Source organism: Electrona antarctica (genome assembly GCF_951216825.1).
Source record: "Electrona antarctica genome assembly, chromosome: 2".
In the NCBI taxonomy this organism is placed as follows: Eukaryota; Metazoa; Chordata; class Actinopteri; order Myctophiformes; family Myctophidae; genus Electrona; species Electrona antarctica.
This window is the reverse complement of record NC_136807.1, coordinates 45,980,820-46,004,080: the sequence shown is the minus strand read 5'-3', so window position 1 is coordinate 46,004,080 and position 23,261 is coordinate 45,980,820. Positions and strand designations below refer to the sequence as shown.

The window sequence follows — 23,261 nt, the reverse complement described above, 5'->3', positions numbered from 1 at the left end:
ACGGGCAGGCAGGCAGGCAGGCAGGCAGACAGGCAGACAAGATGAGAGAGAAAGAGAAGATATATTAAAATACAGTACATATACCGTGATATGGCTGAAATTATATATAATATGGCAATCGGTCAGGACAAATAGACATACAGACGAAGAAAGAAAGAAAGAAAGAAAGAAAGAAAGAAAGAAAATATTTATTTTTTATTTCACCTTTATTTAGAGAGGCCCCAGAAAAAGAGAGAGATACACATACGGGAGAGGTATAGGAACTGATGCCAAACAGCAGGGAAATATGTACGTAGCTCAAATATATAATTAACATGTGGGCTTCAAAGCCATGTAAATATTTCGCACGCAAATAGTAAAACACACCACATCCCAGCAAATACAGGAGGTTTGAACAGAACGCAGCCCAGAGCAGAGCCGCCTCTACTACAAGCATTCACAGTACACATGTTCCCCATGCATGCAGCGTTACTTGAACACTCCTGCCACCAAATGGTTACAACCGGTACTACAAGCATCCAGTTTTGACCTCTGTGGTTCAAATGAGAAAGCCATTTTTAAGACCTTTTCTTCATTTGCGTTTCTCTGACTTAAAACACAGCCCGTTATTAAGACGTTTCCTTTTGGAATGTTTGCGCTCATGTTTAAGCGGATCTGTTCGCGCCGTGATACGGATTAGAGTTATTATGTGTAATATTTTCAATATACAACGGTTTAATTACAGACGGTCATTTGTGTGACAATACGCCGCTGTGTGTGCGTGTGTCTGTGCGTGTCTGCCTACATGCCGAGATTAGTTCAGCTTCAGATAGTACAGTCAAATCCTCAATGTCAGTTCGTCCATTTGTAATGCAACCAAATGGACTCATAAGGGTTATTTTGGTTGCATGTGTTACACTCTAAAGATGTTAAACAAGCACTGTGGATTTTTTATTTGTACTGTGTACCACGGATTAGGGTTAGGCTACGTGCCGCTATGTGTGTGTGTGTGTGTGTGTGTGTGTGTGTGTGTGTGTGTGTGTGTGTGTGTGTGTGTGTGTGTGTGTGTGTGTGTGTGCGCGTGCGTGTGTCACATGGTCCCCATGCAGGCTCCCAACGTCTCATGCTGTTGTAAAAAGATATAGAAAATGTGTGCTAAGTCCTGAGGCTAGCCAGCTGTGAAATTGTCTTTGACGTGCTTGGCAAGCGGCCGGCAGTGTGTGCACAAACGCTGCCGTACTGTACGTTCCATCCACCGACCCACCGACGGCTATTCAGCCGGAGATCAGTGGTGGAAAGTAACTAAGTACATTTACTCAAGTAAAGCTTACCAAGTTCGAGTTATTCTTTTTTTGTTACTCTGCAGATTTGTATTATCATAAAACCACTTCAGCGCTGTATGTATATACTGTACAGTATCCCGTGCTCAAAATGTGTCACGTATAGATATGCTATTTTCAAAAGACCGTTGTACATTTACAACTGGTGAAATGGTACATTAATTCTGCACAGGCTGAGCAGGCTACTTTTACTTTGAGCAAGTATATTTTGATGCCAATACTTTTGTACTTTTTTCTTTACCCAACCCAAGTACATTTTGAATACTGCGTGGGACTTTACTTGTGACACAGTATCTACATTGTATCTACATTGCAGTATTGATACTCTTACTTAAAAAAAACCATGTGAGTACTTCCTACACCACTGAAGAAGTATATACGTGTTACAGATTCATTCATTTTGTGGTCCCCCCCCCCCCACCTCTCTCTCTGTTCATATTGGTTTTGTACCAGAATTAGCACGGTATCATAATGCCACATTCTACATGCTAGCTTAGCGAGGCCGAGCTCCAGACTGACTGACACACAAACAGAAAACCAACACTCTACTATGGAGTATTATTTTTATGGTGTGCGCGCACACACGCGCACACGCACACACGCACGCACACACACGCACACAACTCCGCTCATAAGCTTATTGGCACGCACCATTACTTGCATGAACGTGTCTGTGTGTGTGTGTGTGTGTGTGTGTGTGTGTGCAATAGGTTGATACAGAAACAGAGAGAGAGAAAGAAAGAAAGAAAGAAAGAAAGACAGAAAGAAAGAAGCAGGAGAAGCCCTTTTCTCTCATTACAAAACGGATATTGCTTTGCCACCAATATGGCGCTTGCGTGCACACGCGCATGCGCACACACGCGCACGCGCACGCACACGCACACACACACACACACACACACACACACACAAAGATACATACAGTACTTAACACGCACACACGCACACGTCTGGAGCGCCGAGGCCGTCTGAGGTAATCTCATGTTGTGCCATTTTTGGTGTTAGGTTTTGGATTGTTCATTTTTCGTTCTGTTTTTCCACAGCGGTCACACTGACTCAGACAGAGAGAGGCCGAGGAGAGGAGAGGAGAGAGGTGGACAGAAGGTCACTCTGACCACCACCCACCCATGTGACACAAGGTCTTCTCGGGGTCTGTACGGGCGTACAGACCCGTCTGTACGGGTGTGCAGCAGTGGTTTTCAACCCGTTTCATTTCAAGGCCCATTTTTTATTCGGCCTTTGAGCCACGGACCACCATTTGATGAGATGTAGCCTCTCAGACCCAAAACTAAAGAATATTTTGTTGTCGTTGGATAAGATTTTGTCTACAATTCCATGCCTTTGGCAAACTTTTATCAAAATAACAATTCTTCTACATTCTCAAATTGTGTAGACTTCTTGTAAATTAATAATGCAGATGTTTAACAATAATGTCACTCTTGAGAGCGTAAAATGAAACCAAATGGACCCGGGTATTAAAAATCTCCCCGGACCACTGGTTGAAAACTACTGGTGTACACTGTTGATTTTGACAGGACATTTTGGTGTAGTTTTTCAGTCATAGTCTTTGGCAAAAAAAAAATCCACTCAATTTTTGTCACATTTTAGTCAACTGAAAAGTTTTTGATTTAGTGTAGTTTCAGTAAAATGTATCAATATTTTGGCGGGCCTCGATGGTGTCGTAACGGCTGCTTTAGCAATAATGGTTACATGCTAAAAGCTCTCAACACACCGCAGATCTGCTATTTTCATAGTCGCAACACCCGAGCGCAACCAAACTAAATATGACTTGTCTTTTAGTTCTACTGGATCTCTCCTCCACTGGTCCCTCCCTAACATTTTAGTCTAGTTTTTATTTGTTGATGACATTGTCAATATAATTATTTAGTCTTAGTTTTAGTCATCCTAGCTTAGTTTATTATATATTTTTGTTTAGCTGTCGTCACAGAAAAATGGTAGTCGATGAACATTTTTCGCCATAGTTTTAGTCAACAAAAGCAACACTGACGGGTTGTTGTTTAGGCTTGTTTGGCTTCTTTTTTTCTGTTCAAAATGTAAATTAGATTAGCAGCATGTTATTTTAAACAGATACGAGGTTCGTTGTTTATACTGGTATTCTTGTAGTTTCAATGTGCAGATTATTATTTTGATAACAATGAACAGATAATGTATTTCTTTGATATCGTACTGTTTTGAGCAGGGCTTCTCAAACTCTTTTATGCCATGTCCCCATTTTACCGGGGGATTTCTTTTGACGACCCCACACTTTATTTATGGTGCAATTTCAAAGTGGGAAAGGAAGAATATCTAAACTATAGAATGATGATAGGTTCTTGGTTTATGATCCTAGATCACTATCTCTAAGCACCTGATGTATTGCCTTGACGTATTTATTACCTCGGATTAAATTGCTCTGGATCAAGAGCGTCTGTTAAATGCCTACATTGTAAATTGTTATTGTATATATAGTTTAGTCTGATGCTATAGGTTCTTACTTGGTTTACCTGTGATCGTGGTTTACTGAGGCACCACACTGTCTCTCTGCATTTGATGGATGTGTTTTCAGTGGTTCAGTGGTCTAAGTACATTTACTTAACCCATTCAGGCCTGACGTCGAAATTAAAAAAAAAAGTTTTCTAAATCATGACAATTTTCGGAAAGATTTGAGGCACATTTTAACGATTTTTCAAAAATAGCAGACCTACAAGTTCATAGCGCGCCACTCGGTGGCGCGCTATGAGCTTGTAGATCTGCTATTTTTCAATAGCTAAATTATAACATAATGTTTAAAACACCAAAAGGCCTACTTAAAGGTTTATTTCACTCTCAAAATAACTTTTGGTCATTTCATCGTGTACTCAGCCTTATGTGAACACCCCAGACAGTTTTTAAGTTGCTCGATTCGGATTTCAGATATTTGATATTAATTTTAGCTGGCCCGCCCACTTCCTATAAACCCAATTGTAACTTCAAACTCCATTTTAACCATGATAGATTCATCGAAAACACCTGTCCTAATACGTGAGGTGCCCATGTTTTTTTTATTACTTTTTTCGTTTAATTTGAATCATTATTTTTAGATTATTTTATGTTCTGTCCCTGATGCTTTCCATCCAAAAGAATAAAATAAAATAATAATATTGTTCACAATGAGTACTTTTGCGTTTGGTACTTTAGTAGACCTAAATGTTGCTACCAATACTTTTGTACTTTTAACAGTATTGCAGTATTGATACTTTTACTTAAGTAAAACATTATTAAGTATTTTCCCACCACTGGCTACATGTGTACACATATGGTTACATGTGTACACACTCTGAGTTACAGATGGCAGATGGATAAATTAAGACTGATGATTTCACTGTGTGGGTGGGCATCGCTGTCTGAAAGGTCTACGGCTGCGTGCGTGTGAGTGTGTGCGTGTGTGTGCGTGCATACGTGTGTGTGTGTTCGTGCGTGCGTGCGTGCGTGCGTGCGTGCGTGCGTGCATGCGTGAAGGCAAACACAGATGACCGGAACCCGAGAGGATTCCTTACCTTTGGCCGTGAGGTCGTTGGAGTACCACCAACTGTACAAGTTGAACTCCAGCAGAAATCTGAGAGCGCACAGAGGGAGGAGAACGCGCGTCAAAAAAATGTGACGACTCGGCAAAAAATAAATACAAAAACGCCACATTGACGAAACACTTGACGGAAACATATGGACCCATGAACCAAAAACCTAAAAAACTCACTCTGACATGCATAGAATTGTAAAGGCACAGACACGAACATGAAATCCCCCCCCCCCCAAGCATGCGGTGTGGCAACCTATACGCAGGACCACCCAGGGGAAAAAAAGAAAAAGCCACAACAGGGCATCTTAGGAATGCTTCCAAGATTACAGGAAACATCGGGATGCCATTACCACTTATGAACTCTGATCATCTTGTCACCGTACTGGAGCGGGCATTCATAAACAAACACGAGAGTTACGTATACACGCACGCACCGTGCACTAGAGCCACGCACACACGGACGCAGAAGACGCATGCCACATGTAGCTATAGTGGGTTGCCAACTTACAGATGCGTGCCATTCCAACTCTTCACGCTTTCCTGATCTTTTCCTGAAGGTTTCTATGAAAATGCATGTTTTCCCGTGCAGGTTTAATTCACTGATTAGCCTAATGCTAATTCTACTGCTTTGCTACTGAAAAGTGTCCAGCAGAAGAACTCTATCTATTCAGGGAATATTGGCAAATGCCACCCTCTACTGACACTCTATTGAGTTGTGACAATTCTAAAGATGTCTTCTTCATCCTGACAGTTTTCTGAAAAAGCTATGTTTCCATGTCAGTCGTTCTTCGATTTTTCAAAAATAGCAGACCTACAAGCTCGTAGCGCGCCACTCGGTGGCGCGCTATGAGCTTGTAGATCTGCTATTTTTCAATAGCTAAAGCATAACATAATGCTAACACCAAAAGGGGTTCGCGCCCAAAATGGGTTAGAGGTTTATTTCACAGAAGAACTCTATCTATTCAGGGAATATTGGCAACCCTCTCTGACAATCTATTGAGTTGTGACAATGGCAGGACATGTGAAGTTCTCAAACTGCAGATCTGTAGAGTTTTTGCACATTAACCATAATAACAAACATCCCACCCTGGAAATCTTTATTTCAGGGATGTCAAGAAATAAAATGTATATTTTGAGGGGCCTATACTGTATACAGGTTTAATGTTTGTCTTTCCTAGACAAACATTAAAAATGCCATTAACAATGAACAGAGTTTAATGTTTGTTTTGTCTGTCACTGAGCAATTCGGCATATGATGTTAAGTTATGATGATGTAAGATGATAAGGCTTGGTGAAGCGCCCCTCACTTCACACGGGTGTGATTTGTTAAATATATGCCACATATGTGGATATTATGTGAGCTATATATGGCATATGTATGTCCTATACATCTACATATTTGAACCTGAATATGGCATATATGCAGCCTATATTCTGCATATATTTACCACATTGGCATATGTTCATAGACGCTAATTTCCAGGAGGTGGGATGTCTGTAATGAACCACTTGAACACCAGCATCCATATTGTGGATTTTGAGCCCAAAACAGAAGATCTATAAGCTCATGACGTGTTCCTGTGTGAGCTTGTAGGTCAGCTACTTTTGGCAACGAGAGGGGGGTGTAGACAGAAAAATGCAGTCCAGGTACAGAGATAATTTTAACTCGTTAAAACCGGGTTAAAGCATCCTTTGGCTATTCAAAAATAGTAGATCTACAAGCTCATAGCACGTCACTTTGTGCTGCGCTGTGAGCTTGTAGATCAGCTATTTTTTGAAAAAAGTGTGCAAATCTTTGAATATAATGAACAAAATATTTTGAGATGGGGGTTTGTGGCCAAATAATTGTGGGGGTCCTTGACCTGGAAAAGTTTGAAAACCACATATGATACATTTGATTTACAGAAATAAGGAACAAAGTGCATGTCCCTTATCAGTTCAATAAGGGAAAAACATTGGTTTACAATTTACAGGACGATTACTTATTTCAAGGGACCGTTGGCGACCCTATACCCATGTATAGCCCATGTACAATGGTGTGCATGCGCAGCCAAGCATGCATGGCATGCATGCATGCATACACACAATACAAACGCACGCGCGCGCACGCACGCACACGCACACGCACACGCACACACACACGCACACGCCTTACATGACAAGCTCGGTCATGATCCACTTGATAGCTGCGAAGGCGGCAAAATACGGCTGGAGAGAGTAGGGGGGGAGAACATGGTCAGAGAGTAGGGGGGACACGTGGTCAGGGGGGAGAACATGGTCAGGGACGGATAACGACATGTAAAACCTAAAACCAACCGACCGTCAATGATGTGAAATAATCTCAAGGATCACGTGTCAAATAGCGTGGCGATAACAGTGACATTGCATGTAGAAGCTGAGGAGGCCTGAAGCATCCCGCGGGACGCGCGGTACTGAATAGTGTTCGAGACATTGTCTCGTCTCGAGACCAAGACCACATTTTCGTTGTCTCGGTCTCGTCTTGGTCTCGCCCTTCATTTGTCTTGGTCTCGGAGCAATTGTCTCGGGTCTCTTCCCCCACCAAGACCACTCGAGACGAGACGAGTCACTACAATGCAAAGGAATAATTTTATTACCCCTACCCCTACTTACCCCTACTCATATATATTATGAGTAGGGGTGGGTCCTGAACCTCGGGACCAAGCAGGTACAGAACCGAACATGCCTGGGTACCGGGTACGGGTACCCATTACAATAATTACATTTCGGTTCTTCCTATCGGTTCCCACAGACGCGCGTACACAGTACACACGCTATTTATTTATTTATTTTCTTCAGGTGCGCAGGGAACACAGCTGATCTACAAGCCTACATCGCGTTTTCACTGTACCAAAGCCCGCCCATATTGCATACCGTGTCCCGATTGGCCACACCAGTTCTCTGGTGTAGGAAATGGGCGTACAATTGAGCCTCTCCAGACTGTAATCCGCCGGCAGGCAATTTTTTTTTTGCCAACGGCTGATTCGGTCTGGCTTATTAGCCAGGCTAACAAAACCTTGTGATCATGTGTAGTCCAGCCAATTGCTCGTTATTGCTTGGTCGTTAAGCAAGCCTTGTCCGAAGGTTTAATAAAGTACGCTGAGCAACAGAGTACAGAGAGTTTAAGTCCCTACAGAGGTTAAGACAAATCAGTGAATTTATATGAGGTAATGTTTGCCTTGTACATAATCATGCAGTCTGTAGAAGTGACAAAGCCATGACAGCATTCAGCATTGGTACAAAAACATCTAGACTGCAGTAGCAGTTTATTATTATTTTATTTGACCTCTTATTTAAGTTATTTTATACCATTTTCGAACCAGCCATAGCCACAAAATGTGCTGACCTCATCACATTTCAGAATCATGAAAAAACCCTAGTTTGACATGTCACATGCTACTTAAAGCATAAGGAAAGTTTGACATGTTTGTCAATTTTGCCTGCCCGATGTTAATGGGAAAAAACATTGCCCAATACTAACAGCCGGTCAGCAAGTGGATTCATGAATGTATGTATATAGACAATATTTTAGGCCAATAAAAAAGACTATATACAGTACCAAATGTCCTACTTTAAACAAAAGAAGCCTGTCGGCTGCCGGACAACTAGGTCTTGGTCTCTCTTTACAGTAGGTGGTCTCGACTACAACACGAGTAGTGAAGCGTCCCACGGGACGCGCGGTACTGGAGCTTCCCACGCGACGCACGGTGTACTTACATCCAACAGTGTGTGTCCGCTGTCACTACTCTCTGTGTAGATCGAACAGATAGCCTGGTAGTCAAACAGAGTCACCCTGGATAGAGGGGGAGAGAGAGAGAGAGAGAGAGAGAGAGAGAGAAGGGGGGAGGGGTGAGAGAGAGAGAGAGAGAGATGGGGAGACAGGGATTCTCAACATATTTTCTTTAAAACCCTGAAGGATAAAGTGCAACTCACTCTAAAAACTAGCTACTGTTGGAAAATAGTAACATATTAGTAATAGTATTACTCAAAATGTAAAGTAAATAGTTATATTACTAGTTACTGGGAGAAAATAATAATATTACTTTCCAACACTGGTGACAGCTACGCTAAAAACTGTTAAAATGACAGAGGTGGGACGGAGTCCGAAGTGGACACCTCCAAGTGAGCCGTCAGGGGAGCGAGTCGTAAGGCGAGCGAGTTGTGCCGAACGTTGCAAAGTCCGCTTCAGCCAACTCAGCGGCGTAAATCATCGCTTTCCCCTGTCAGCAATGTGAAGTCGCGGGTACTCCCGACAAAGTCAAACATCTGACATACGGTCAACGCGCCGTCACCCGGCTTGGGGTGACAATGCGTTGACTTTCTAGTTCTCATTCTAGTTATCGTGCTTGCATGGTGTGTGACCGACCCTTACAGAGCCCAGTCTGGGGGCCAGCCAGCCGCGCTCTCCTCCCCATGTCCCCCCAACCATCTTCAACCATCCTCTCACCTGTTCCCCAGACACACTCTCTACCGTTCCGCGCCTGCGGGGCGGTCTATGAGCGTGGGAGGTGGAATGAGAGAGCTCTCACCTCCGCTACAGTTCAGCCTGTTACCTGCGGGTATGTATATAGCAATACTGGAAAGAAACTCAAAGCCCAGGGCTTCCTGGGCCCTCTTTCCTCTGAGAGGTTCCTTAGCGTAGATGTAGGACGGTGCGTGCGCGCGCGTGCGTGTGCGCGTGTGCGCGTGTGTGTGTGTGTGTGCCTGTGTGGGGAGGATTTGGGGGATATTCGGGGGATATTGGGGAGCTTTAGTTCTTAGCTCACCCTGAGGGTGTGAGGTCTAGGTCTGTCTGCAGTTTGAGGTCATCGAGGGGTGTTGAGCATACGTAGATGTGCGCGCGCTCATGCACGCACACACGTTGTGTTTACCATACTTGTGAGGACTTTACACATTTTAGGAAGGTGATTTACCGATGTCGTTGCAAATGCTGTTTATTTAAGTGGAACATGTCAGAACTACAAGCCCACAAAGTGCCACGCTGTGACGGAACAGGGCCACATTAAGTAGATTTTCCATGTACGACGCCAATGCGCAACTAAGTACAAATGAGGCATAACACCTCATGTGCACATGCAGGCAAGGAGCGAGCGTTATTGTGGGCGAAAAACTGTCCAGATATGGAACGTCAGTTATTGGGTTGCGACGTAGCCGTAACCAATGGTAAATAGTTTAGTTTGGGGCAGCAAAACACCACTCAAATAGAGACACTGCGAGCGAATATAGGAGGGGTGGACGATGTCGCTGCACGGCACGTTGTCGCTCGCGGTACGTCAGGACAGTCTCACTGAAAAAACAACATGTATTCTAATGAGATTTCGTCGCTCGCATCGCATCGCTGGCAGTGCAGATGAGGTGTAACGCCAACCCCAGCTGGCAGTGCAGATGAGGTGTAACGCCAACCCCAGCTGGCAGTACAGATGAGGTGTAACGCCAACCCCAGCTGGCAGTGCAGATGAGGTGTAACGCCAACCCCAGCTGGCAGTGCAGATGAGGTGTAACGCCAACCCCAGCAACACCCTAAACCAAACCGATAAACACTAGTCCTCTTTTCTAACCATGAAACAACCATGTTTCTTGTGTGAGGACCGGGAAAACTGTCCCACACACTGGACGGGTCAGAAGTTGCACTGGACATTCCTGGCTACAGTAGAGCCTGCAGGCATGTTCCCATAGACTTGATTATTCACCGTGTGTGCGTGCGTGCGTGCGTGCGTGCCCGTGGGCCCTGGCTGGACCCGGTTCCAGCTTGTGGGCCCTGGCTGGACCCGGTTCCAGCCCGTGGGCCCTGGCTGGACCCGGTTCCAGCTTGTGGGCCCTGGCTGGGCCTGTTTCCAGCCCGTGGGCCCTGGCTGGGCCTGGTTCCAGCCCGTGGGCCCTGGCTGGGCCTGGTTCCAGCTTGTGGGCCCTGGCTGGGCCTGGTTCCAGCTCGTGGGCCCTGGCTGGGCCCGGCCTGGGTCCAGTGAGGCCATGCAGCCTGTGGGCCCTGGCTGGGCCCGGTTCCAGCCTCAGCCACAGTACCAGTATGACATACAGCTCTCACACAGCGCCAGGGACCAATTAGCACTAAGCCAAGCAACTTAATGCTGTTAGCAGCACACTGTGTGTGTGTGTGTGTGTGTGTGTGTGTGTGTGTGTGTGTGTGTGTGCGTGCGTGCGTGCGTGCGTGCGTGCGTGCGTGCGTGCGTGCGTGCGTGCGTGCGTGCGTGCGTGCGTGCGTGAATGAATGAATGAATGAATGAATGAATGAGTGAATGAATGAATGAATGAATAAACACACAAACAAACAAACAAAAAAACATTGTGAGAACAATAATTGTACTGGTCCTCGCAAGAAATATTGTTGTTGGAACAGGGTTGAGTTGTGTCTGATGCGTGCCGGTGTTGCAACCCAAAACGATAACTGATTTACAAGATCCAAAGGCGTCACAGTGATGATGAGTCCCTTGTGATGAGTTGTGAGCTTGTACAGTAGATCGCCTGTTGTTTCCGGCTTCAGGGTTAGGCTTTAAAAAGAGGCAACAGTTTTTTAAAAATGCCATTCATAAAACCGATGTCCTAAAATGTTGATTACATCACAAGTGTATAATCCACACATGTGCGTGTGCGCGCATGTGTGTGTGTGTGTGTGTGTGTGTGTGCGCGCGCACGAGAGAGTATACTGTATGTCATGCACGCGTTGAGCGCTACATACTGTAACGTCACTTCATGAGATCCCTTCATTTGTTTTTATTGCTCATACAAAACAATCCTAAACAAACTAGGAATACTTAAAAAAAAAAAAAAAAAAGGATTGCTCGTACGAGTGAGTTATCCACATTCATCTTCATCAAACGGCTCGTATAACGCTGTATGATGTATCCGAGAGCTGCGGCATTCTGACATGAGAATGATGATGGAATGATGAGGAATGATGATGGAATGATGAGGAATGATGATGGATGTTGATGGTCATGGAACGGGAACCTTCTGAAAGGTTCATGTCCAAAGATATTCAACTTCAAAAATCTCAAATAAATAGGTCAAAATGACCTCTCAGTCATGCTGGTGTTAAGCAATGAACTCCAAAAAACCCTCCTATTATTTTTTAATCAGGAGAAAAAAACAGCGCCCCTCCTCGCGCACATGAATTCTCTTCAGATGACACCCGGCTAAGACTGATCATGCGGTATTCATTAGCGCTTAAGTCCTCCCTAAGCCCCATTACTCATCATTTCAATACTTCAGTGACACGATACCCTATTATTCATTTATCCTATGTCATACTCCATATAAAATATCCCTCATCAGCGCACATTCATCATTCCGTAAAGAGGGCAGATCGCTTGTTTTTATGTCTGATTTTATGAGGGGGACTATAAAGCATGGCGCTGTCAGCCCCAGAGCTCCGTCTCTATGATAGAGAGGCAGAGTGGTCTGCTTGTGAGATTTGTCAGCCATCATTTCTCCACGGCTGTATGTGACAAGAGAACGAGGCAGAGAAATCTGCTTACCAGCCTCCCCTGAAGCCACACACACATGTTGTGATTGCTGTCATTACACTGGGCCACATGCATTATTCACATGGTAGCCATTTTGCTCGCTTGTGGAGAGGGAGCGAGTAAAAGTCCTTTGAAAATAGCTCACGATGCGATTGCATATCGCGATGCAACACATTGTCAAAATCTACAAAGTAACTGTAGTAACAAAAGTTTTTTCAAATATGTAGTGGAGTAAAGGTACAGCATTTGCCTCTAAGATGTAGTGGAGAAGTAAAATGTATTGTAAATTGTAAATACTCAAATAGAGTAAAAATACTTAGTTACTTTACACCACTGGTTCTCACCACCCCCCCTCCCCAAGAGTGACTTAACCCATTAACCCATTGTCGTATGCGACAAACAGCGTAAATGGCCGGCGACAGAGCTCACTACAGATCGTCATTTCATTCACTTCATTATTCAGACTGAAAGCCCTTCTTAAAGCAGCAGTTTCTGAGATGGGCGTGGCCAAAGCGGCAGTCTTTGGCGATTGGTTTATACCAACCAATCAAAATAGTAGGAAAGCAGATGACGTTGTTGTCAATCATGTGGCTATATGGCTAACCCGGTTGCTAAACAAACAGACACAGTCAACATGCGCTACTAGCATGTAAACAAAAATGGTAAAATATGTCGGATGATGATGTTTATAAAAACCTGTCATCATAGTGCGATTTAATAGCCGTAGGCAGAGTCACCAGACCTGAATCGCCAGGACATATAAGCTTTTTAATGGTAGCGATTCAGGGCTGGAGCCAGGCTACTGCCCTATTGAAATGCAAGGAATTATCTTGTTTTTAGTTTTTGAGTGGTGTAAACCACTCCTACAACTGGCTTTGTTAGTTTACGTGTCTGTCTGTTCGTACCAAAAAATTAGCATGGTTGCTATGGTCACCCAGTTCACCCGGGTGTGATTTCAGCTTTGTTAGTTTACGTGTCTGTTCGTACCAAAAAATTAGCATGGTTGCTATGGTCACCCAGTTCACACGGGTGTGATTTCATTACGTCAGACATTACGTCAGACCACAGCTGATCAGTCTATATAAGACCTTACACCACTCAGTTCACACGGGTGTGATTTTTTTAGTTTTTTTAAGCATAAATGAATGATAGCGTTTTCGAGAGCCTAAACTGTGTACACTCATCACAAGTGGTGAATCATTTCGTATTGTATCTGTCTCAAAAAGGGCCGCGGCCATATGGCTCAATAGCGCAGGGGTTCTCAACCCGTGGGTCGCGACCCCTTGGGGGGTCGCCAAATTATTTTAGGGGGTCCCCAAATTATTAAAAAAAAAATATATATATATATATTTTTTTTTTTTTTAAATCACGATTTTTCAAAAATAGCAGACCTACAAGCTCATAGCGCGCCACTCGGTGGCGCGCTATGAGCTTGTAGATCTGCTATTTTTCAATAGCTAAATTATAACAATGCTTAAAACACCAAAAGGGGTTCCCGCCCAAAATGGGTTAAGGTTATTGTAGCAGTCAATTTATATTGGGGGTCGGGAGGGGGCGGGGCGGGGGTCCCGAGACATTGCCAAAGCATTTCCGGGGGTCCCCGGCCAAAAAGGTTGAGAACCCCTGCAATAGCGCACAATACCAGACGCAGCCAAAAATTACGGTTTCACCTAAATCCGCATAGAAAAAAATGGTATGCATAATCACATACCGATATTTTTAATGCATTTATTGTCCGATATTATCGGGAGGCCGATATCCATAACGTCTATCCTATTCGGTATTTAAATGCTAATGTATAAGTGCATAATGATATGAGCCTGTGGGTTCTGTCAACATGTCATTGCTAGTACGTCTCCATTAGTTTACTGTGAATATTTAGGAAACCGGAGTATGTGAAGTGCATGTCTATATCAAGTCAGTTTGACTTTGTGTGTGTGTGTGTTGTGTGTCCATGTGCGTGTGCACACGACGTGCGTGTGTGTGTGTGTGTGTGTGTGTGTCTCTACGTGTGTCTGTCTGTCTGAAAAGTCTGTAATACTGGAAATTATATCCTCCTGGGTTGAAATCCCAAATTAATCATGAAAAGTGACCGCCCATTGCTCCTGGCATTTTCCAAAAGACCCAGACCTACAAGGAGTGAGAGAGCGTGTGTGTGTGCGTGTGTGTGTGTGTGTGTGTGTGTGTGTGTGTGTGTGTGTGTGTGTGTGTGTGTGTGTGTGTGTGCTCCTAATTCCTGGGTTTCAGGAACAGATTTGCGGTAATCCCCTAATGGAGAACTCCGCTGAGTCCCAGGGGTCGGGGGTCAACGTTGAATAGCTCAAAATGATTGGCTAACTTTGAGAGCCGTTAGCGCGAGGGGAGACATGCGCTCATACCGCGGCCCGTCTGTCTGTTTGATACACCGCGCACGCACACACACACACACACACACACACACACACACACACACACGTTTGTATTACTATACATGTGAGGACATCAACATTTTAGGACGGTGATTTTATCACTGCAATTGTTATTAGTATATATATATATATAATTATATATATATATATATATAATATATAATTATATATATATATATATATATATATATATATATATAGTTTACTTTTTTGCCCAAAATTAGCAGATCTACAAGCTCAGACCGGCGTGCCGTGCAACTAAGTAATTAGACATAACTCCTAATCCCTGAACCACAGTAAGCACTCAATGTCTAATCCTGACCCTGGAATCTTTTCCAAATTGTAAGCCAACCTTTAAGACTCTTTTTGGAACAGTTGTCCTCAAAAAGTCTATAATCTCAAATTCCACTGTACCGCCCTCAAGTATAGTAATGCAAACATACAATGCACACGCGAGCGCACGCACGCACGCACACACACACACACACACACACACACACACACACACACACACACACACACACACACACACACACACACACACACACACACACACGCACACGCACACACAAACACCTACATAAGACGATTTATGCGGTTATCTCTCACCTATTTAGTATTTTATGTATTTAATTGTTATGGTACAAATGGTGCATTTATATAGCGTTTAATCTGAACTGGGAACCATGCGGTTCCCATCTGGCAGCGTTACGGTCCACTCTACACCTGATTAACTGCCGCCCCTAAATTTAATACATTTTTATCCCATACTGTAATTTTGTAACACTATATTTTTTCACCCGGTGCCAATTACCTAAACTGTAATCTTGGGCGCTACCCTCCCTCTGCCAACCTGGGGAGAGCCCCGAACCGAGCTCATGCTTCCTTCGATGCATGAGGAGTGAGCAGGCCGCTTCTTATCACCTGACGGGGGGGGGAGTTTTCCCGGTAGAATGTTGCGCGTGGAAGGAACACGTTATTCCTAGTTCCTTTCTCCTCCATTAGGCACCCCGGTTTACCAGGGCCCCTTACTGCATTTTTTTTAAGGTACCTACAATAGTGGACACGGGGAGAACACTCACCTCTTGAAGGAGCCCATGTGCAGCAGTTTGTTCATCACCGCTCCCTCTGCCTCTCCAAAGAACTTTCCTGTCTGACACGCACACGCACACACACACACACACACACGCGCACACACACACGCGCACACACACACACACACACACACACACACACACACACACACACACACACACACACACACACACACACGCGCACACACACGCGCACACGCACACACACACACAGTATCTGAGATAAGACAAAGACAAAACATATGCCTCAAATTCCATTTGGGCTCATTTACCCAAAGAGCCCACTACCCTAAGGGGAGGGACGGACATAAAAGAGACACAAAGACATTGGGGGAGAGAGTGGGAACTGGAAGAGGCAGAAAAGCGAAGGACACATGAAGAGAAAAACAGATGTGTGCCCGAGAGAGAGAGAGAGAGAGAGAGAGAGAGAGAGAGAGAGAGAGAAAGCGAGAGAAGGGCAAGAGAGGACAGTGCCAGCGGCGTGGGCTTTGTGGGATGAGGAGGCAAAGCCAGAGTGACAGCATGTCTGGTGACAGCCATAAGCACAGGGAAGATCTGCTTGGGCCAGCACCATGTCGCTTTGAGAGCACTCTGATCTGATAATGACATTTTCACACGCTACGAAAAATTGCCCCGGAGCAGAATTAGCACCGAAGATTTCTTGCTGCGCGGGGGAAACTGGTTATAGAATTGGACGACCAAATAGGCATTAAAGGAACACATGTGTATATTCATACAAGTTGTCAAAACTGAAATAAGAACACATTTCGGACATGCATTGTGCATAAATATATCACATTCACATCAATGCAGTAGATGGCAACATTATCCTTTTGTTTTATAATGAGAAATACATTTTATTTTCATTTCACGTCAGCCTTCACATAGGCTAACCTTAAAACAATGCTAATCATTTCAACAATATGTGACCATCAACAATGGTACCTATAGTAGGTGGCCGGACAGAACGTCGGGGCTCTGATTGTGTAAATGTGTGTGTTCTCGAGACAACGTGATTCGGCACTATACTAATACCAAGTGAGTGTGTCTCACCAGAGTGTCATCCTCTGCCACCAGAACAAAGCCGTTGTTGTCAATGAGGTAGCAGTTGATGTGCTGTTGGGCAAGGAGAGGTGGGAAAAAGTTTTAAGACATTTTTAGACCTGAGGCCAATTCTAAAAACGCCTTCTAAAAACTAACCCAAGGTTTCTGAAAACCTTCAAATTCTTTAAATTAAAAAAACCAAACATAATAATGATGTTGCTAGCTACATGTACACTTTGTATAGCAACAACTAATGAGACACAGAGGTATAGCTCCCGCATTCAAAGGTATTACAACGTATAGGTTGCACTAGCTAGGTCTGTCAGAAGACAACGAGTAGAAATGGAACGTTACTGTAAGTCAGAAGAGAAGGTGTAGAAAAGGAAGAGTTATGGCTCATTCATAGTCTGGATTTTCGGTGGTGAGGTGACCACCAAAACAGAGAGAAGGGCTGGGGCGGTGGCGGTGGTTTGCCTCTTCACCACGGCTCGTGACGTCATGTTGTAGTTCGGTGGTCACCTCACCACCGAAAATGCAGACTATGAATAACGCTTCACGGTAAGTCAGAAGAGAAGGTGTGGAAGTAGAAGAGTTAAGTCAGAAGAGAAGGACAATAAGTATAGAAGAGTTAAGTCAGAAGAGAAGGACAATAAGTATAGAAGAGTTAAGTCAGAAGAGAAGGACAATAAGTATAGAAGAGTTAAGTCAGAAGAGAAGGACAATAAGTATAGAAGAGTTAAGTCAGAAGAGAAGGACAATAAGTAGAAGAGTTAAGTCAGAAGAGAAGGACAATAAGTATAGAAGAGTTAAGTCAGAAGAGAAGGACAATAAGTAGAAGAGTTACGTCAGAAGAGAAGGACAATAAGTAGAAGAGTTACGTCAGAAGAGAAGGAGAAGAAGTGGAAAAGAGTTAAGTAGAAGTGGAAAAGGAAAAGAGTTAAGTAGAAGTGGAAAAGGAAAAGAGTTAAGTAGAAGTGGAAAAGAGAGGCTTGGTGGAGGAAGCAAAAGAAAGTGACCTTATCATCACAGCTTATAGAGCACTTCCCATCCAGAGCTGCACACTGCAAGACAAAAGCAAAGCCGGATTTAGACTTAGTCGTATATACATGACGACCATGACGACCATGACGACCATGAGTGAAAATATAAAAAATATAAAAAGATGATTGGCAATTAAACTCTCAACGTGATGCATTGCAATTTGCAACGTGTTGTGACTCAGATTATACCATTCAAAAGGTGTCAAAATGTGTGAAAAACATTCGGAAAAGGTCGATCTACGAGCTCACAGACCTCGTAGATTGCCTACAGTATTTTCAGCTAATTTCAGTTTCGACAGCCAAATAATATAGGGCATACAATAACAATGACCACAATTGGCCTGATGGTGGTGCTATAATTACACTTTAATAATAATAATAATAATAATAATAATAATTGTAATTTTGAGGAATGTTTCTTTACTTTACTGGAGTATTTAAAGTTTTCTGTAGGCCTACTTTTTCTTCTACTCTAAGAGGCAAATATTCCTACTTTAACGCCAATACTAATATTTCAATCAATCAATCAAAACTTTATTTGTATAGCACATGTCATACAGCAAGTGCAACCCAATGTGCTTAACATATTACAAATAGAAAAGACATTAAAAGAAAAAGAAAAACAAAGAAGGAAAAAAAAAGAAAACATTTGAAAACACTACAAATAAACATAAACAGGGATTAATGATATGACCTAATTAAAAGCAATGCTAAAAAGGTATGTCATAAAGTTTATTTTAAAAATGTCAGCCGCAGGTACAGTTACATTGTAGATCTGCTATTTTCAAAAGATTTTTACACATTTGAAAACTTTTTAAATGGGATATTTTGCGTAATCCTATACTTATTTCTACAAATGTCTTCAAAATCCTGACAGTTTTCTGAAAAAACACTGACATATGTTTCTATGTCAGTGGTTCTCCATGTCAAGGACCCCAAAAATGATATGTAATTAGCCGCCGACCCCCATCTGAAAATATGTTGTTCCAGGGACCTCCCAGAAGCAAAGATTTGAGTTAAAATGTTCGCTGTGAAAGAATATATATTCAAAGATTTGCACACATTTTCACAATTTTTCAAAAATAGCAGATCCACAAGCTCGAGCTTGTATATCAGCTAAAGTTTAAAATAATGGTTAAAGTGGTTAAAAGCTAAGGTGACACAGATACGTTCCAGGTTTTAAGTACAATGTGATGCCAATACTTTTGTACTTTTAACCAAGTATATTTTGAATTCCGAACTTTAATAGTATTTCTACATAACAGCATTGATACTTTTCCTTAAGTAAAACATGTACATACTTTTTCCACCGCTGAACATGAATCAGATTTCTTTCATCAAACCGCTCAGAATTGGATAGGAATTGCTCGTATTCTTTTTTTGCAGACATGTGTATGCATCATGTGGGCGTTTGGTTTGTGTGCACATACCTGTCGGCTGGCCGTCCAGAACTTCTTCTGAAAGAACTCCAGTTTCATCTGGATCCCCACAGCTGCAAGAGACACAGCACAAACCGCTGAAACCAAACAACTGGCACGCACGTGTGTGTGTGTGTGTGTGTGTGTTTGCATTAGTAGATATAGTCACATTTTTTGAAACAGACATTGTAAAGACCATTGTCCTAGTTCTCACAAGAAGTAATGCTCATTGTTTTATGGTGAAAACGGGTAGTTGGGCTTACAATTAGTAAAAGTTTCATCATTTTCATGTTTGGATTAGGCATTAAAGAGATTGTATTTAGTTGCGTGTCGGTGTTGCACACAACATATAGCAGATCTACAAGCTCACAACGCATTGTGCTGCGACGATTGTGAGCCTGTAAGCCCTAACCACACCAAAGGGTCAAAATGGTTGCAAGGAGTTAGCGCTAAAACCGTCTTGACCCTTTGGTGTGGTTTGGGCCATTGAATCACTAGGGTCAACGTGCAACAAGACATCACACTGCAGGGACAACGCTAAAACCGTCTTGACCCTTTGGTGTGGTTTGGGCCATTGAATCACTATAGGGTCAACGTGCAACAAGACATCACACCGCAGGGACAACGCTAAAACCGTCTTGACCCTTTGGTGTGGTTAGGGCTGTAGATCGACCTTTTCCACCTTCAGTTTAGGGTTAAAAGATGGCAACAACAAAAAAGTACGGCATTCATACATGTGGCACCTTAAGATGCTGTTGTCCTCACAAGTAGGCTACTTGTCCCCATGTGTGTGCGTGTGTGCATGCACTTGCGTGTGCTCTTTGCTGTGGAAGCGTGCGGGTGGTGTGATCACACATGGCAGCGGTGTCAGCCTTAAGGCCAAGACGAAGATGACAAAACCGCAGGGAGGGGGCATCTCTGAGCAGCCACAACAGAGCCCAAACAAACATATCCCATCTCCAAAACAACGTCCCGACTATAGCATGTTGAACTCACTCCCCTCTGAAACACTGGAGAGTCGTTGTGATGTGCCCCATATGTCTGAATTGCAAGCCGCTATTGCAGCGGCCTGCTGCACTCCTCATGCATTGAAGGAAGCATGAGCTCAGTAGTGGGCGGCGGTGGCTCAGGGGTAGAGTGGCTGGATGGTAACCGTGAGGTTGCCAGTTCGAACCCGGGCTCCCCCAGAGTTAGTGTCGAAGTGTCCTTGAGCAAGACACTGAACCCCTAATTGCTCCCGGTGTGCTAGTTTGTGCCTTGCATGGTTTCCGCTGCCATCGGTGTATGAATGTGTGTGTGAATGGGTGAATGTAATGCACAATCTCTGTAAAGCGCCTTGGATAAAGGCGCTATATAAATGCACCATTTACCATTTAGTGCTCAGGATGACAGCCTATAGGCACCAGGTGAAAAAAATGGGTTACAAAATCGTGGGATATATATTTAGTTGCGTGCGGCTCCGTTTCTCAGCGTGGGTTCCACGGACCACCGGGCGCGTGGTGTTACTGGACGCAAGAAATAGTTTCATGTGACAGAGGGGTCAAAGTTGAACGAAAGTTGTGCTATATGGTAGAAATAGGTCAACAATACAAATGATACTATAGCTTTGTGGAATAATTTATTTTTAATGAGTGGCCCCCAGACCCCCGCCAAATGACCGGAACTACTTAATATTCACCAAAACCAGACCAGAACTCCCACCACGGGACTCACCACGGTAGTGTTACTCGTCTCAAATACATTTTCATAACTCTGTCTCGTCTGGGTCTTGCACTTAATTTGACTTGGACTTGACTCGGTCTCGGACCAAGGGAATCGGGACTCTGCCCCCACCGAGTCTACGCGAGTCACTACAATGCAATGCAATAAATGTATTATACCCATATTATGAGGAGCGCATTCACATTATTATAAGAGAGCTGTCTGGCGCTTATATACAGTTATCTTGTTATGTACCGGAGCACAGCCAATGCACCTGCCTGCTCCCGCAATGTTTTATGTACCTATCAAATGTTTTATGTACCTATCAAATGTTTTATGTACCTATCAAATGAGAAAAAAGAAGAAAATAAATCTGGTCTCGGTCTCGACTCAGACTCGACCCCCTCCCACACTCGGTCTTGACTTGGTCTTGATTTGTACTCACTTTAGGTGGACTCAACTACAACACTACACCACGACAAACAATCAATGAATACCTTTGCAACCACTATATTAATGGCAAGTATGTCCTACATAAGTCCAACAATCTGAACTGATACTTTAAAAGTCAAACATGTGAGTGCTTTCTCCACCACTGCTCATATTATATTAAATCCATCCCAGGTCTTAGTTGTTCTCCTGACAGACACACAGAGCTGTTCTCACTTCAATCACCCTCAGCAGCACAGCAGGTACTCAGACACTGACCTGGACAAAAAAGCCTGGCATGGAATAAGAGAGATTTCTTCAGGGGCCGACAAATTTGACACAGGCCCTCTTCTCATCACGCACGCACGCACGCACGCACGCACGCACGCACGCACGCACGCACGCACGCACGCACGCACGCACGCACGCACGCACGCACGCACGCACGCACGCACGCACGCACGCACGCACACGCACACGCGCACACACACACACACACACACACACACACACACACACACACACACACACACACCTATAAGCAGGAGGAGGGGGGATACCATTCAACCACAGATTTCAGAGCTTTCAGTTATACAGAGTGAAGTCCATATGGTGAAGGGGGAAATGTTGCATTTATATTTGATCGAAAGCACTTTACAGTGACATTCACACTGACATTTGACAGCATTTTTTTATTTAGTTTGATGCGTCGATCTGGTCATAGTATTGTCCACTCATTTTGTATGTCCGTGGCAATTTTTTATATAAATGCCCACCAGAGGTGAGTTTCCCGATTACGAGAAATATGAATAATAATTTACAATAAATAAAATGGAAGTGAGTCTGCAGTTCCAACTGCAATGGGGAGATATTGTTAACCCATTTTGGGCTGGTGTTTTAACTAAGCATTATGTTATACTTTAGCTATTGAAAAATAGCAGATCTACAAGCTCATAGCGCGCCACCGAGTGGCGCGCTATGAACTTGTAGGTCTGCTATTTTTGAAAAATCGTAAAAATGCGGCACAAATCTTTGAATTTGAATATATTCTTTCAGAGCGAACGTTTTTTTTATTTCGACGTCAGGCCTAAATGGGTTAAATAAACAGCCCATGGGAGCCAGGTGGAAGAAGAAACTAGATGTAAGACAATATTACAACAGCCACCATATTATTCTTCCAATTAAAACGAGCTCGACCACAATGTCAAACACAATTAGCCAGATACACATCTGACAGAGAAGAAAGCAATCCTACTATATTCTATCTGTGACCGCGCGTTCTCTCCTCAGCGGGTTGACCGGCTGATCTGATCACACGGTTATTGACCGCTGGCACATGAACACAGCTGAAGCTGTTTGTGTGAACACTCCTCGCAAACTATGGGATCTGTATAGTTGTGGTTGCAGCCTGCCCCATAACCCGGATGGACAGTGAACTAATTGATATTGTAGCAATGATACACAGCTATTTAATACCTTTTAAAAAAAGAACACCATTACTGTGTGTGTGTGTGTGTGTGTGTGTGTGTGTGTGTGTGTGTGTGTGTGTGTGTGTGTGTGTGTGTGTGTGTGTGTGTGTGTGTGTGTGTGTGTGTGTGTGTGTGTGTCCAGTTCAAATATGATTCTTAGGGGATCCCCAGTTCAAATGTGATTATGTTTGGGGGGGGGTCACAGACTGAAAAGGTTATGAACAACTGACTAGAGTAATCTATAATCTCACTATAAAACAAATATTTTGTCCTCAAAATACCCA

The 23,261-nt window shown here is 43.6% G+C and overlaps 1 protein-coding gene across 1 annotated transcript in view; it reads right to left on the bottom strand.

Annotated features, from left to right (window-relative positions):
• LOC306934751 (voltage-dependent calcium channel subunit alpha-2/delta-3-like) overlaps positions 1 to 23,261 on the bottom strand; it is a gene marked incomplete at its 3' end in the record, with an annotated part of 283,538 nt that overhangs the window by 23,377 nt on the left and 236,900 nt on the right. Inside the window, exons 27-33 of the mRNA XM_079517503.1 lie at positions 19,391 to 19,452; positions 17,937 to 17,981; positions 16,930 to 16,992; positions 15,865 to 15,935; positions 8,611 to 8,686; positions 7,031 to 7,083; positions 4,856 to 4,914 (exon numbers count right to left, since the gene is read on the bottom strand). Coding sequence (XP_079373629.1) covers positions 4,856 to 4,914; positions 7,031 to 7,083; positions 8,611 to 8,686; positions 15,865 to 15,935; positions 16,930 to 16,992; positions 17,937 to 17,981; positions 19,391 to 19,452 — 429 coding nt within the window. The remainder of the gene's footprint in view (positions 1 to 4,855; positions 4,915 to 7,030; positions 7,084 to 8,610; positions 8,687 to 15,864; positions 15,936 to 16,929; positions 16,993 to 17,936; positions 17,982 to 19,390; positions 19,453 to 23,261) is intronic.